A 17,522-nucleotide genomic window follows, 5' to 3' on the forward strand; every position below is an offset into this window, starting at 1 on the left:
AGCCTTCTCTATTGCAGGAACGAGAAAAGCCCAGCCGTGCCCTGTATGGCAACCTGAGGGCAAATAAAAGAGGTTCCTGTGTCTAGGCAGTTTCTTCGCTTGGCCAGTACAGTCGCTTGGGGGAAAATCCTCCTTCAGTTTCCTCTCGATTCCTCTGTTCCCCCTGCCGTAGAATTCCAGTTGGTATCGCCGGCGCCCCGCCTCCGCACGCCGCGCTCACGTGACACCGGAGCGCTCCCGCGGGGGGAGCGGAGTCTGAGAGGCGGCGCCGCAGGGGACGGAGGGACGGGCGCAGTGTTGGGTGTCCTAGCTTTTTCTCCAAGGCCAGCGCGGAGGACGCGATGTCGGGGCTCTTCCGCCCGCTGCTTTTGGCCGCTGGCTGCCTGGCCACGCTCTGCGTGATGACCGCGGCTCAGAGCACCACCCTGGCCCTGAAGGAGACTACACCCTCGGTTCTACCGAGCACCACTACGACAACCCCGGTGCCGCCGCCGACGCTCCCGACGGTCACCACTCCAGCACCAGGTGGGCTCCGGCCCAACGGGCTTTCTGCTCTCGCCCGCGCGCCAGCCCGCCCGCCCGGCCGAGCCGCTCTCCCTGCGGGTGGTGCGCGCGGGGCCGGGGCGGGCCGCGGTCCGGCAACATGGCGGCCCGTCCGAGTCCGGCCGGGGACGGGCCGAGGTGGTCGCGGTTGGGGATCGCCCCGGGGGGAAGGGGCGGCTGAGCCTTAGGGCCGTTGGGCTGTTTACGACCCAACAGTGTCCTGCCCGGAGGTGTTGTTTAAAAGTGCCTCGTGATTTCCAGCCTCAATTCAGGCTCCGAAAAGGGGACGTGGCTTTCTTCCGTGGTGGCGGCAGTGAGGTTGATTATGGGGCGAGGCTACCGCCTCCAAAGTTGGCGATGAGACCGAACTCCCTCTCTCTGGGGTTAGTCGTTTGTCCACCCAGATCTTCTTCGAAGGGAGGCTTCTCCCGAAGTTGGCGAAAGAAGGAAAGACGCTGCAGGCTAATGCTCGCTGGTGTCTCAGCGCTAGGTCTGAAAAAATAAGTCGCTTGAGATTTAATTACATCGGTTTGGCGGGTAGGTATGGGATGTATTTGAGGCTTGAGCATTTAATTAAAGTTTTGCACTCCGTGCTGTGTGCAAAGGAGAAAAAGTACCCATTCGTGTACCCGGTGCTTCGCATATATCTGTTAGTATTTTAGGCTAAACTAGAAGATAAGTGGTGAAACCTAGGAGGTGGATGGAGATAAAGTAACTCCGCCAGAACCGTATGTTTAGTAGATTGTGAGGCTGAGATTGGAACCCAGGTTTGATCGTTTTTCTAAAACTCGATCAGGACCTTTTGTTAAGCTCTGCAGTCGATTTGGAGACTGGTTGAGGCATACACTGAATCTTACAGCAGAAATTGTTAATGCCGTGACAACACTGCGCGAGAGGAGGGAAGATAAATTTTAGATAAGGTGAAGAACTTCCTTAGATATTTAGAACTCGCAGTCTAGTGTGATTGGTTATCCTAGTTAATATTGGGTAAGGAGTAACTGGCATATAGACCGAAGACTTGCTGAAGTGTAAGAATTTTTACCTTTTTTTTTTTCTTTTTCAGGCCGATCACGTTGTTTTACAATATCTTCTCTAGTTTTTGTATTTTGTAGGAGTTTAATTACATATATAGGAAACTTAATGTTATTTGTTAGATTTAGAAAGATGTAATGGCAAAATTCAAACATCTTTTACTGAAGAAAGGAAATTGCAGTACAGTACTGGAGATTCTAACCGCACTATTGCTAAGATGATAGAGCAGAATTTGTTTCGTTTTCCGCTTATTTGGTAGTTTCCTCCTAGAATTTTTTTTTTGGGGGGGAGTGGGGTGGGGTGTGTGTGAGTTTAAAGAGAGGCTTGGAAATATGTTAATTGCATTTGTGTAATTGAAATGAGTGCAAAGGAGATGATTTGTGTTTTATGTTAAGTGGTGGTTGGATAAACTGCAGTCTGAAAGGCAGCAAGTTTAGTTCGTTGTAAGTAACATACACTGTGCTACCCAAATATTCATCATCAAGCACAAAAGATTTTAAACAACTAGCATTTTTCATGTGTATACAAACCTCTGAAGAACTTATTTCTACTTTGTGACTCCCTGCCACTCCCCAGAGTGTACAGTATATGTCCCAATCTCTGATAAATATTGAAATGCAATGTTTTTGTGCAGAACTATTTTTTTAGGCACGGGGAAAGCAAATGAGAATGTTTTTTGGAGGCATCTAGCTTCTAGGAAAATGTATAGAGCCTATTTCTATAGTCCATTTGTTTGTCCAGACTTTGAATTGTAGTTAGCTGCCTTTGATGTCCTGTCTCAGAGCCATTTGGCTTAAATTATTGACAAAGACCTTGCTAACTTGTTAAATTATGTGACTGTAGCCCCCTCCAGATGTGTTGTCTCTTACCCTCCCGTCATGGAAAACCCCGGAAAAAGTGGACCATTTATGAATTACCGATCTCAGATTTTTCAGCATAGGCATCATCAGAGCTTGGGTTCAACCTGTAATAAATCTTTATTACTATTAAAAAATTCCAGTTTGCATCTGATGTTTTGGGGCAGTGATTTCCCTGTGTATAGTGTTGTTGGCCTTTTTCCAGTATTTTTCTTTTTAAACAGCCTATTTTTCAGTATTTTTCTTTTTTAAACAGCCTTTTTTCCAGTATTTTTCCAGTATTTTTCTTTTTTAAGGATGCCTCAAGAAACTCTTGAGTGTCTGAAATAGTTGCTGTGCAAAAAGGGGTTGTTTAGATAGGTACCAAGAAATATTGAGCGTTCCCACTAGCTTGTGCTTTTTTCCCCCCTTTCTCTTGAGTTGACCTCTGGCTTCATAAGTTTTTTATAATGATAGGAATTTTTTAGTAAGCCACTTTATAATTTTTTTTTCTGTGTGTGGTTTTAAAAAAACACGTTAGATCTACCCTCTTAATAGATTTTAAGTGTACTGTACAGTATTAACTATAAGCACAGAAGATCTCCGGAATTTTTCATCTTGCTTGAAGCTTTATACTCATTGAACAGCAAGCCTCCATTTCCCCTCTCCCAGCTCCTGGCAACCACCATTTTACTTTCTGCTTCAGACTTTGACCATTTTAGATACTTTATATAAGTGGAATCATGCAGTATTTGTTCTTCTGTGACTGGCTATTTTCACTTAGCATAATGTCCTCCAGGTTCATCCATGTTGTAGTGTATAACAGGATTTCTTTTTTTTTAATGGCTGAATAGTATTCCGTTGTACGTGTATAGCATATTTATCCGTTCATCTGTGGATGGGTTATAAAGTTTTGCCATTTTCCTGCATTAGTAAGTCTGGTACTGTATGTAATACTTGCTGCTGTTTATAAAAGGTAACTAGTACAAACTCAAAATGAGATACCAATTAATTGATTTTATATATTTTAACCCCCACTCTTACCCCCAGAAATCTGTGAAAGCCGCAACAACTGTGTTTCCTGTTTTGACGCTAATGCTGCTAACACTACCTGCTTTTGGATAGAATGTAAAGGTAAGAAACTTCGGGATTGCTTTAATTTTGAGAGTTCAATATTGTTTTGTTCTAACATTTAAAAAATACTGCAAGGTATTCTTGAACACTTGAAAGTTATGTAAAACATTTGGGATGGTGTGCACTATTTATTTTGCAAATCAAATACTTTTCCTTTAAACTTTAACCAATTGCTTAATACTCTCCCTAAAATCTTTTGTTGTCTCCCATGCTCCCCCCTTTAATTTCTTAGACTTGATAATTAAGGCTCAATAGCTTTAAACGGAAGAGAAATTTTAGACCTTTGTGGTTAGGTTAAGTATACTAGTACGCTGAAATTAGCTGTGAAAGAAAGCTGTGGGATTTTCCCCTGAAAACTGTTCCCCAGAAAAATGTTTGAGGCATTTATCTTCTGTAGATGTCCTACTAGATGAACTATAAAGAGACCTTATGAAGCATTGTTGGATACTTAGATATGGGAGAATGAGGTGGGAAAAAGTGACTTTTTTTGTGCTATTGTTAAGTTTTAAAGTTATCTTTGATTGAGGGATAAAGAGCTAGATGGAGATAGTTTGAAATGCCAGTAAGGTTTTTGTTAGAACCACTGGATTACAGCATAAATTATTCTGTTTTCTTAAGGTAAGATGGTTGCATTTTTTTCTTATCAGTAAAACAATCTCTCAGGTTTTTTTTTTATATAAAGAAAAAGCCAAAGCTACATGTTAAGCTTTTTTATTCTTCATTGAAAAATTTAAGAGTTCTGGAAATTGTCACTATGTAACAAAGTTTAAAAGCCTCTTTTAAAATTAAGGTATTAGCTTAAGTTTGAATTAAATTAACTTCTTTGTTGTGTAAGGGTCACTTTTCTTTAGCTGATAAAATGGAATTTAAGAGTGTGCGCCTCCCCTCTTGTATGGCAGAGTTGGCAAGTTTTGGAGATTGAATGCCTGCCTTACTGTAGGATATGTTGGGGAAGGCTTTCCCTTGCTGATGTTACAAGTCTTCCCATCCAGGAAAGTGGTTTTAGAAAGTGTAGAAGACTAAAGCAGAGATCTGGAACAGAGATCCCACTGCTGCTGTGGGGCACCTCCTGTGTTTACTAAGCCTTTATTAGTTTCTAAGGACTTCTCCCTACTGACTCAGCCCTCTTGTGGATTCTAGCAACCTTCCTGGTATAGTACCACAATTCTGAGATATACGTGTTTCTGACTTAACTGTTCAGTATGTTCATGTGGATTTTAAAAGGATGTTTGGAGAGATCCTGTGTAATATGTCTAAAACAATGGGAAAAAGATAATAAAGTATTTGGTTTATCTGTGGACTTCTAGAGAGTTTATACCTGAGTTCGATTTTTGGAAGCAACTCTGGAGCATAGTAACGAAGTCAGAGATAATGTGAATAATTGATGCTCTTCCCGTCCCCTTCCAATAACAGGTAAAAGCTACTGTTCAGATAATTCAACAGTTAGTGATTGCAAGGTGGTGAACAGCACGGAATTCTGTACTGGTAAGTATTCACATTGGCGTCTGGGAAGAGTGTCCACAAAGAGGTACGGAAGATCATTGCCTCAGGAAGCCTTATTTCAATATTTGGTTTAAAGCATTTCCATAATTCTAATCTCGTTACAAACTTGGATCTGAATAGTATATTCATATTGATTGCTGAAAGGACAGTGTTCTGAAGCTTGATTTAGTCATTTGCTGGTACATACTGTGGAGTGCTGTAGGTACAGATATCTCCTCCTCTACGTTTTTTTTTTTTAACTCTTCCAGATACTCACTGTATTTTACACCCTCTCTTTATTTGCATTTTACAGGCCTGGACAACCTTGTTCTGGCACTTTCTTGATTATGGTACTGGTGATTATCACAGTCTGGAGCATAGTTTGTGCTATGGTTAAATGAATCCTCTCTGTATTCCTCCATTTTCTGTACTTTGGTTTGGGGAACTTCATTATTTAACCTTTACTCCTTGCCCAGGAAATAGTTTAAAAAAATTCCTAGATGAAAACTGATTTTTCTAACAAGATTATAAATTAATTGGAAAGTCAAACTCCTGATTTGGTGTGTAGATAATAAATAGAATAAAAGATTTTTCTAGAGTGTGTCAGTAACCTTGAAAGACTACCTGTAACTATTTAATTTTGGTAGGGGTTTCCCCATTCCTCTCCCCTCTCCCCATTCCCAACTTGAACTTTGTAACTGAAACTTTCGTTAGTATGAGATCAGTTATACCCAATGTAGAGTCCCTAATATGGTTTAGGTGGTAAATGAACAAACAGTTTTAATATTTATTTTAATGTGTGTGTACCTGTGATTTTATAATGATATTGCTTAGAAGTAAGATTAAGTATAGAATTTTATAATACATTGAAGAAAAACTGAATAAGTAATTCTACTCATTTGATGTATCAGTTAGAATTAGTTTTGGCTATCAAGGACATAAAACCCCAAATTAAAATGGTTTAATTGATAGATTAATTTGGCTCTCGTGTAAAGTAAATCTGGGTTTCAGTGCAGCTAGAGGGCTAGAGAGGCATCTCTACAATCATTAGAGACCCAGGCTCCTTCTAGGTTTTTACTGTGTCGTTCCTCAGAAATGGCTTTGACCTTATTCTCCAAGGTGAATGCTTATGTTCCAGCCATCAAAATGGTTTTCCTGCCAACAGGAAGAGGAAGGGAAAGTGAGAGACCTCTACCTTACAGATACTTCCTAGCAGTTGCACATGGCTACCTAGCTGCAGGGGAGGCTAAGAAATGTCTTTGCATGGGAGGGTGTCACTAAAAATTGGTGCTATTTCTAAAGAAGGGAAGGCCGGTATTGGGACAGAGCAACTATCTACTCCATATGTGGCACTTAAATGAAAACATTGTAAAAGTGGTACTCAGATGACTGCAGGTTGGGAAATAGTGTTACAGATTGTGATATTTTAGACAGCTTTGACTTACATGTTTGTTTGTTTTTTAAATAGTGCCCACTGCCACAGCATTGCCAACCAATTCTACAGGTAATACAAGATAATTGACTCTTTTCCCCCTCTTTTGAAGCTTTTTTTGATGAATAACTTTAGTAATTAAATATCTAAAAATCATTAGTATGATTTTAAAAATGAGTAGACATAGTCTTGGACTACAATAATTACATTAATGTGTACTATTTGTGACAGTGAAGCATAACTGTAGTGTTTCACGTTCATTGAATTTGAGCAGATTGGCCATAGCTTTGTACGTTGAGTCTGCAAACAGCTTTTTGTGCATTTTGTGGAACTCTAAGGAAATACAGACGCCTAAAGGAAATTAATTCTCATCATCCATAGGTACACCAAAAGGTTTTCAGTTCTTCCAGACTTTTCTCTGTGTGTATCTAAATAAATATACTTATTAGGAAATTGGATGATATGCCCATGCAGGTTTGAATTGTTCTCCCTCTTACTGCACACATTGTTGTATGCACTTTACTCATCTACTCTTGGTTGGATAGTTAGGTCATCTTTCATTCTTCATGCAGTGAATATCTTATAGGAAAGTATTTGCTGTCATCTCTGGTAGGATTGATTCAAATAGCATTCTGTGTCAGAGGATATGATTATCTTAAGACTCTTAATACTGATTGCTTCCCATGCTTTTGATTCCTGTCAACAACTGGAAAGTTTTTTACCACATCTTCAACAGCATTAAATAATATCTCCTTGTATAAATCTTTACCAATTTGATAGTAAGAGTAAATAATTTAAAAACCTCTTCTCCAGGACAAGTACTAGGCTAGAAGATAGGGATATAGGAACACAAGTAAGATAGTATTTTGTCTATGGTAGGAACTATGAAAGGTCAGGAAGCACAGTGTGTTGGGGGATTTGTAGGAAGGTGTGTGTGTTGAGTAATATGTGGTGACAGCTTCCTGGAGATGTTGACTGAGTCTTGAAATTACACTGGTAAAATCTGAGGGGAACTTCCCAAGTGGAGCAGGCTGGTTAGCTCATGTGAAGGACAGGTAAAAGAGTATAATAAAGTCAGGGAATTGGCATTTGGAGTGTCCACTACAAGGCAAGAACAAGTTAAGCTGGACAGTCAACAGGTCGAGAGCCAGATTGGGAAGCGCCATTGTATACTTTGCTGGTGGGTTTGAAGCATGATGAGATTTGCATTTTAATAAAATAACTTACTTTAACTGCGTAGAGAGGTGATTGGAAAGAGGCAAGAGTGAACACAAATGAGATATGCTGTTGTAGTAATTCTAGAGAACTAATAGCGGAGGAGTTGCAGATGTATGCAAATTGGCTTAGGAAGTAGAAAGGAAAGCACTTGATGATTGAGGTGATGGGAGAACTCTTTGCTACACAGCACAGATAAGTTAACCAGTGTAGGCAGTGGTAGAGTCCACTGGAGCAGCTTTGAGAGAGAACAGGGCTTGAGGACCAAGCTCTTGGGAACAGCAATGTCTAAGAGGTGGGAAGAGGACTGGATAGGAAACTGAGTAGGGATGGGCAGAGAAGTAAGCCCAGAGACGTGTGCCTAAGAAAACCTGTGTTTGTGTGTGTATGTGTTTTAAGTGTAGTTTTTTAGAGGAAAAAGTGGTCAAATGGTGAAACAAAGCTAAGAACTCATTTTGAAAGACTTTGGCAGTGTTGAGCTAGCTTGTACCGGCTTCTGCTGGCACAGCTCATCCCACCTGTACCCTCGGTGATGCTATGTTGGCAGCTTGAAGTAATGGCTACAATGGGAGTAGTCACTCCATGGAAATCTGCAAATTCTACAGGACGTATTTTGGAGAGCAAACAGTGGTGTGCTCATAAAACCAGAAGTCATTGACAAGGAGGATGTTGTTAAAAGTTGATGAAAGCAGAGATAGTGAAAGAATATGAATTTCCAGAAGGTAGGATATGAACAGAGAGGGGGAGAGGAGGAAATAGTTTCCCCAAAACTATTGTGGGTTGCTTTTCATTTCTTCCTTATGAATCTTGATGTAGTTCTACTTGCTTCACACTGGGTTCTCCTGTGATCTCCTTGAGTGTCTTTTGTTTTCTCTCTCTTTGGTTCTGTGAAGTGGAAGGAGGTCATGGCTTGCTTGCAGAAAATGCATCAATTGAGTGGTAATTGGTGGTTGAAGAGCAGCGTTTATAATGGTCTCTTTCCGTGTCAGCTGCTGAAGAGAGCAAGTGAGAAATAAAGGAACTGTTAAAGAAACAATGCAAGGAGAATCTGATTTATGTAGATAGGCTTTCAATGGGGTTAATTATATAGTCTTCCACCAGTACAAATAATATAAGTATATAAACATAAATAAAAATATTTATAGGTAACAATATCTTACAGTAGAATGACTAAATTATATTAGAAATACAGTGGAAAATATATATTAAGTAGAAAACAAACTGTGTTAAGTAGTTCCAGTACAGTTTTATTTTTTTGTTGTATATATGTCTAGAAAAATGGCCAGCAGGAAGTAACATGTTTCTCAGAGTGATAGAATCACTTAAATGCTTCTACTGTATTTTCTAAATTTTCTATCACCAGTAGCAGCTTTTATAACCTATGAATTATTTTTTTAAATGAAAGGAACATAGGGTAGGTCAACAAGGTATTCCCTAAGTAGTGCCTGATTTTGAAAATTTTACCAGTGTAATACTTTGGTCAAAAGTAAAAATATGTAAATGTTTTGCCTATTTCAAAAAATGAATTATTTTTTAAAAAGTGAGGGCAACTTCTACAAATACCCGAAAATTAAACCTCATAGCTCTGCCTTCATTGATTTTGTAGTGGGCTTCTAATGCTTCAGAGATTTAAACCAGTGCAGATTTCAAAATTAAAAAAATATATATATATATGTATATTTTACCATGTTCAGAGGGTAGGTAGTGAGAAACAAATAGCAAATTTGCAAATTTTTTCCCCTAATGTTATCAGACAAAATTAGTATTTTAAGATTGAAAAGAATTTGATATATGTTTAATTTATGAAGTGTATTTTTTGTTTCACAAAATATATAAGCAACAAAAACTTTGAAGGGATTGTGAGTCTTAAAATAACCATACCCTCTAATCTAGGAATTCTGTATAAGAATCAGTCCTATCAGAGATGAGATCAAATATTGCCCTGTAAGATGTTCATAGCATGCAGAAATGAAAGATGACCTAACTGTCCAACCAAAAGCTGGACCACGGTGCTTACAGTTAAGAGAGAAAGGGGTACAAATAAATGCGTGTGAAAATATCATAGCGTTTACTAATATCTATTAGTAGTATCGATACTATCAGAAGTCTCAATATAGTGCTTTAGTTCCTAAAATGTTTTTACATTCAAACTGATTCTTCCCATGAGTGCATTTCTTTAGAGACACTCATGCAGTATGGTAGATGAGAGCTTACCCTTGGGCTCTTAACATCATTTAGATGGGGAATTATGGCCCCAGGGCACCTGTTCTTTTAAATAAAATTTTTTGGAACACAGCCATGTCCATTCATTTGCTTGTTGTCTTTGACTGCTGGTGCATCACACAGTGCACAAAGTCTAAAATATTTACTGTCTGCCTCATTAAGAAAAGTTTTCCAAGCCCTTGAAATGAAGAAGATAAGCAAATCTTGATACTTACATAGACTGAATTGTATTTGTTTCTTACCATGACTTATTAATAGTTTTTGTCTTGGAAGCAAGATTATTGGGGAAGAACTTGTAGTTCCCTCACCTAAATACTAATTCTTGCCCTTCTGTATGTCTTTTTGCAACTTTATCCAGGTGTATACATAAATTTTTATACTTAGATATGTACATAGATGTTAACATAGATAGAATTTTATGATTGCTTAATGTTTTAAAATACACTTCAAAGCTAATATTTTGGATGCATAGATATGTTAGTGAACCATTAACTGAGATTCGGCCTTTATTCTCTAAAAAATTTGAAAGCGTGTTGAAGTGGTAGTAGTGTTTCTAAAAGATGCTAGATAATTGAGAAATTTAAGTTTTTAATACATTTTGTTTACATTCCAGCTAAAACCACAACTCTGCCTTCCCCTTCTACAGCTTCCACCAGAGCTACTACATCAGGTAATTGAGGTTTTTTTAAACTAACAGTGAGGTAGGATGTGTGTGCAGTGTTGCCTTTTACTATTTCTGCTATCACTGTCCAATTTTATTCATGAATAGTTATGAACTGAAATTCATCTCTTGTATTTGGAGGACCAAGATAGTAGGCTGTCAAAGCAATAATGATATGTTTGCTGAGAGTCCTCTTCTGGATTTTTAAAGTGTAACCACATTTGGCGTGACATGTTAGAATTAAATGGTAATGGTTTTCCAAAACCCTTTTAGTACAACCTGTAGGTGAAATCTAATTTCTTATAGCTTAAAAATTAAATACTGATTACTGTTAGGGATTGGTTGTGTGCTGTATTAGACCATGACAGTTTGAGTGAAGGTAATATAGCCATCCTTTTTGCTGTGAAGGGTCTAAAAAGCCAAGATCACTACCAAATGTGCACCTCATTCATATTTCTTACCATTTCTTATTTTCCTTTATAACCTTTGATAGTGTGTGTGAAATTAACTTTTTATTAATTAATGATTTGATGTTATTAACTAAATCATATTTAGGTTATGCCACAGGGCACTGTAGGTACACAGGTTAGGAACCCTTCCCTCCAGCCATATTTATAATACTGTTTTGATTCTCATGAATATTTTATGGTTTTTTTGATCCTTTTGGTTTCATTCTTGTGCTACCTTTCTCTAAATTGCAGCGAAGCCACTCTATCTTCACAAGAAGAAATACGAACAGTTGTAATTAATTTTAAAGCTGGCCAACTTATACAGCCACAGGAACCAGTATATATTTGCTATTCCAGTTAAGAAAATAAAATTTATTTTAAATATGAAATTGCTGGGACTTCCCTGGTGGTCCAGTGGTTAAGAGTCCACGCTTCCACTGCAGGGGGCGTGGGTTGGATCCCTGGTCAGGGAACTGAGATCCTGTGTGCCGTGTGGCACAGCCAAAAATTTAAAAAAAAAGAAACATTGCTTTTTGTTAAAGTGGATGGTGTTCCACTTGAAACATTTTAGTCTCTGAAAAGGAATTTTTGTTTTGTTTCTTGTTGAAACATTTTACTGCCTGAAAAGGAATTTAAATTTTTGTGCTTTATTTCCTTTGGTAATACTTTTTCATTATAAAATTTGCAGAGTAAAATTTAAATGCCTTTAATGATGAGTTCTGCTTGTTAGAATTACAAATTGCAGATTTATAAGATTATAATTGTAGATTATTAAGATTATTTTTGTAATTTGAAAAAGTAATCAAATTTTTATTTACCTTATATATTTAGTAAAATGCAAAAGTTGTATAAATTTTAAACACAAATATTAATATTTACTTTAGCAATTAACTAAAATATGTAGTCTGAAGAAACCAAGTTTTAAAAGTGCTTGACATGTTCCCAGGGCATAATGTGCCAGGAGAGTCATTTTTGTCATTTTCATATTTGAAATTATATAGCAGCATTGACCATTTGATGTTGCTGGATAGAATGAAGAACGGGATTGATAAATGGTTGTCTTCCTCAATTAGGAAGCTGTAAAGACTTGACACAAGAGGAAATACTTTATAGAATTTAACACATGGCAAAAAAGAAGCTCAGGTGAGTCTTGAAATTATCATAGAGGATCATGAGACTTATTAAGTGTTATTTCTTTCATTTCATTTAACAGGTACAACTAATACCACTTTAACTCCGACTTCACAACCTGCGCGGAAGTCTACGTTTGATGCAGCCAGTTTCATTGGAGGAATTGTCCTTGTCTTGGGTGTGCAGGCTGTAATTTTCTTTCTCTATAAATTCTGCAAATCTAAAGAACGAAACTACCACACTCTGTAAACAGACCCGCTAAATTAACAAGGACTGGTGTGTAACTCACTGAAACCAAAATATTATCTTTCAAGATGTCCCACATGGAAGACGCTATTCTAGGATCTTTAATTTTTCAAAGGATGCATATAGGAGCATCGCCCTTGAAGAAAAATCAGTTAAATCTATTTGCTCAACGGGAATATTTAAAATATTCTGCATGAATCCTTGTGGCTGTCTTCTTTTATTTTAAATGGCTGCTGCTGTGGGATTATGTTCTCTCTTCTTGACATGCCAAATGTAACTCTGTAAGTGATGGAAAACATTGTCCTGCTCAGACAACCTCATGACTCTTTTGGCAATTTACATGTAGTCATTTTAAAGCCTGAAAGCTGCATTTTTTCATCCTAACTCAGGATGTAGTTTAGTGACCAGAATTGAGAAGAATGTGCCAAATGAGCATCAGTCAGGTGGATTTTGGGCTGTCATTGCAAAAGTGGAATAAATTTATAAATTTAGTATCCTTAGAGTAAAATTTTGTGCTTGATAAGTTATTTTTTCTACATTAGAAAAAAGATGCCACACAGGGAATTACATTCCAGATTTAAAGAAATGAATGGAAAGGATACAAAACAAAGTGTAGCAGGTTATTGTTCATACTTGTAAAGCACCTTATATCATTGAGAAAATAAAGAACAGTGCCTTAAAAGACTGAAAGGTAGACTGTAACTTAAAATGTTGGTGATTTGTTCTTTCACATTAATGAAGGGAAAGGTTGGTCTGAGGATGTAACTGTTGATGTGAGCAGTAGTAAACCTGCTTTTAGATACCATACTGTTAGTATTTAATTGAAAACGTACCTACTTTATTTCAAGCCTGAGTAACTTAAAGGATGTTATACAAAGTCAAAAGCCTTCATCTATTGAATCTCCCAGCATTTTGCTTATGGCTGTTAAAAAGTATAGAGATAAAGTTGATTTAATTATATTTTCCTTTGTACTTCAAAAAATTATCCTAAAACTGTTGTACCTTAAAAGGATTTCCACAAAGCTTTCTGGAAAAGTAACCTCTGTAAGGCAAGAAAGAAAGAAGTTGTTTTAGAATCATTTATTAACTCTTTAAATGAGACAATCATTTTAAGTTTTGAGACAGCAAATGTGAGCAGTGTAATTTCAGAAAAAATTTTGGTTGATCAGATTACTGTAGATTTTTAAAGATGATTGCCCTGGATAAACAGGTTGTACTTTTTCTTTCTCCTTTTCCATCCTGTCTTCTTCTCAGTTTCAATTGCTGTAGTATAATAAGCATGCATACTTTTATTTCTTTAGCTTCCTTATGAAGCACTCGTTTTTTCAGGTTTAGAGGGATACTTCTTCCCTGCCTTTGACACATTGGATTAGTTCAGAGGCTTAAGTCAGTTTAAAATGAGCTTTTGCTTTTCTAGGTCATTAAGGTTTTTTGTTTTAGTTTCTTTAGCCTATAGTGGCTGTGTTTAGCACTTGGTTTTCAATATTTTATAGTAAGAAATGACAAGTTGCTTTGGTCCATTTCATAAGCCAAAATTCCTTACATTTAGATAATTAAAGGTTCTTAAAATGAAGATTTACTGTTTCTTCTTTACTTGCTGGTACAGCTAAAGTTTGTTTTACTTGCACATTGGTACATATACCTAATGTTTTCAAGTGCCTTAATTGTTTAAAATCTCTGGCTTCAAAGGTTTTTGGGGAAAGGTAGGCTTACCTCACATTTTTGTTTCCCTCAGTAGTAATATTTTAGGTACCTCACAAAAAATTTTATTATGGTGCCATGGCTATTAGTTTTTAGTGAGTGCTTTAAGATACAAGATTCAGTTGAAAATATACAGAATTTCCATTCTCCCAAAGTGGTAAAAATTAGCTACAATGGTATAATTGTCATTTACCTAGATAGGAATACCTTGCCACACATTAATGTTAACACTATAGCTATTTTTGTGAAAATATAGCTGATGAAGCCTCTCATCTTCTGTAATTTTGAATACTGCTCTAACAGAATCATAATATGGAATTAGATTTTACAAAAAGAGCTCTTACAACAGAACTCACAGGCTTTTCCCCTCTTCCTTTAGCAGTTTAGTATCTTGGGCCATTAATAATTTTTGGGTTCTTTTTAATCCAGAAGGTATATAGAAACCTTTTCAGATTTTTCATCTGATTTGTTCATTCAGATTGTAGTTCTATTAAAATCCCTTATTTTACCTTACAGATATTTGTTGCACAAACACTGCTGTATTTAGAAATTTCTATTTCAGTTCATTAAAAACTGCAAAACCAATCTGTATCATGTACCAAACTGATTTAAAATAAATCTACATGTTTGTTGGATTAATCTGCTCTTTTTTATTTACTAAAGTATGTTTTTATATTTTGATTATGAAGTTTGATGCTAGTGAGTTTACCTTAGTCTGTTGGGGGATGGCTTGTCTCCTCAGTTTTTCATCGCTCCTGAAGACTAGCAGATAGTAACTAAGGGACGTATTCATCAGTGGAGAACAGAGCCTTAGAAATGATAGTTGGAGGGAGGACTTGGTATGCCTGTGGGATTGACATGCAAGTTGATCTTCCTCAAATCATTAGAAATCATCTACTTATGTGCTAGTTAAGCAAGTATTTATGAGAATACCATCTGTTGTTAGATATCTGAAAGCTTGTTTGTGACTTTCTGCCTTATTCAGATTGCATATAAAGTAAAATTGGGTTTCTGTTCAGAGTCTTTGGTATAAATATCTAGGACCAAGCCACATGCTGGTATGTGAAATCTGGTTCTTTAGGCCCATGTTTGGGGCAACATTATATTCTATATTAAATCACAGAACTTGGACTAAGAAGAGAGAATAAATACTCACCTATCAGCCTTAAAACCCAGAAGAGTGGATTGAAGGCTCCCAAAAACATTGCTAGAGAAAAATTGTTATTTTGATAAGAATGGTGTTCACAATAGGTTTTTTTCTTGTGTTTTTTTTTTGATGATAATGAAAAGTCCTGTGTATTTCCCCATGTAGTTACCATCCCTGTGCTTTTCCTTAATTTGTGTAGATAACCTGTTGCTGGTGGTATCTACCTTCTGCCTAAAGGATGTCCTTTAACCTTGAACATTTCTAGTTTTGATGGTACAGGTATTGTTGATGAATTCTTCCAGTTTTTGTGTGTCTGCTTTCGTTTTTGAAAGACGTTTTCACTGGATAATAGAATTCTAGGTTGACATTTTTGCTTTTAGCCCTTTAATGATGTTGATCCAACATCTCACATGCATCGTGTCCTATGAGAAATCTCATCTTTATCTTTTGTTTCTCAGTACATGTTTTTTTTTTCCTCTTAAAGATTTTTCTCCTTATCACTCATTTTGAGCATTTTGATTGTGATGTGCTATGCTGCAGTTTTCTTTGTTTCTTGTGGTTGAGGTTTGTTGAGTTTCTATGTTTCTTCGTCACATTTGGAAAACTTTCAGCTATTATTTCGTCAGGTATCTTTTTCTGTCCTTTCCGTTCTCTGTGTTGGAGACTAATTACACAGAGGCTGCTAGAAGGTGACTTACAGTTTACCCATGCACTGTTTAGGTTTTTAAAAAATATTTTTCTATTTCATGTCAGATTATTACCATCTTCAAGTTCACTAACAACTTCTGCTATGTCTAATCTGTTGTTAATCTTACCCAGTGTGTTTTTCATTTCAGGTGTCATCACTTTTAAAAGTTCAATTTGGGTGTTTTTCATGTTTCTACATGTTCCATCTTTACTTTTTGAACACAGAACAGCTTTTAACATCTGGGTCAGTTTCTGTTCATTGACTTTTTTTTTCCCCCCTCATTATGGGTCATATTTTCCTACTTCTTTGTAGGCTTGGTAATTTTTTATTGCATGCCAGACATAAATTTTAACTTGTTGGATGCCGGTTATTTTTGTTCTGGGACATAGTTGAAAACTATGAAAACAGTTGGATCCTTTCAGGTCTTGCTTTTAAGCTTTGTTAGGTGAGACCAGAGCATTTGTTCTAGGGCTAATTGTTCCCCAGTTCTGTGTACGTAGTGCCCCCTGGATTAAGAGGCTTTCTGGTCTGGGCTAGTGGAAACAGCCTCTATTCCTAGACTTGTGTGCATTCCAGGTACTGTTTCCTCTAAACCTTTCCCCAGCCTTGGGTAGTTTCCTCATGTACATGTGCTGACCAATACATTGCTGAATACTTGAGGGGAGGGGTGCCCTCTGCAATTCTCTGGAGTTCCATTTTGTGTAGTTCTCTCCTCCCTGGTCCTCTGCCCTGGGAACTCCATCTCCCTTCGTCTCCCTTAACTTTCAGCTCCATCTCCTCAACTCAGGAAGTCCACTGAGCTCTGCCTGGTTGTTTCCTTCCTGCATCATGGCTTAGAAATTCAAGGCAGTAAGCTGGGTCAGTGGTTTTCTTTCCTTCGGGGATCACTATCCTCCTTTGCCTAAAGTCCAATGTATTGAAAACCACTGTTTAATGTGTTTTGTCTAGTTTTTCATTTGTTTCAGGGTATATCCAGTCTCTTATTTCATCTTGGCCGGAAGAAAAAGTTCAAGATAGGACTTTAGTTTTAATTTTTAATTATTTAAGTAATAAATACATTTTTTTTTTCTTGAACTATTACAGGTAAAGTCTGCTTTGACCATCCCTAGCCCCTTCCCCTTCCTTGCCCTCCTCCACTTTCCAGAGGTAATTACTAGAATTGGTTTGGTGTTAAACTCTTCCCCTCAGCAATTTATATACAGATAACTAAATGTACCCTTAAAAAAATATATGATGTGGATTTTAATTTTAACATTATCCTGCAACTTTTTTCCACTCATTAGCTATACCAAATTCTTAAATTCTCTGTTGGTATATGTAGTGTGAATATTGTAAGTATCTACCTATTGAAGCACAATTAGGTTGTTTGTAATTTGTAGTTTTTACTGTTTTCTAAAGAATATCTTTGTACTGTCACCTTGTTTATGTATGAATATTTCTCTAGAGTAAACATGGAGAAGTGAACAGCTACGTCACAGGGTTTCCACTTTAAAAATTTTAACACACTGAGATTGCCTTCCAGTCCCCACCAGCAGATATCAGAATGTTTTGTGTCCTTACCTTGATATTGGCAAAGTTAAATTTTAATATTCCGGTAAGTAG

General features: G+C 37.2%; 1 protein-coding gene across 1 annotated transcript; it reads left to right on the plus strand.

The window, feature by feature from the left end:
* The first annotated feature begins 237 nt into the window (after positions 1-237).
* Positions 238-13,957, plus strand: CD164 (CD164 molecule). The gene is made up of 6 exons (XM_068551314.1): positions 238-525; positions 3,462-3,545; positions 4,959-5,030; positions 6,496-6,531; positions 10,511-10,567; positions 12,221-13,957. Exons 1-6 carry the CDS (start codon positions 342-344, stop codon positions 12,385-12,387), a joined length of 600 nt encoding a protein of 199 aa, XP_068407415.1. The 5' UTR covers positions 238-341; the 3' UTR covers positions 12,388-13,957.
* Positions 13,958-17,522: the final 3,565 nt, after the last annotated feature.

This window comes from Eschrichtius robustus, chromosome 9 (genome assembly GCF_028021215.1).
Source record: "Eschrichtius robustus isolate mEscRob2 chromosome 9, mEscRob2.pri, whole genome shotgun sequence".
NCBI classification, from domain to species: domain Eukaryota; kingdom Metazoa; phylum Chordata; class Mammalia; order Artiodactyla; family Eschrichtiidae; genus Eschrichtius; species Eschrichtius robustus.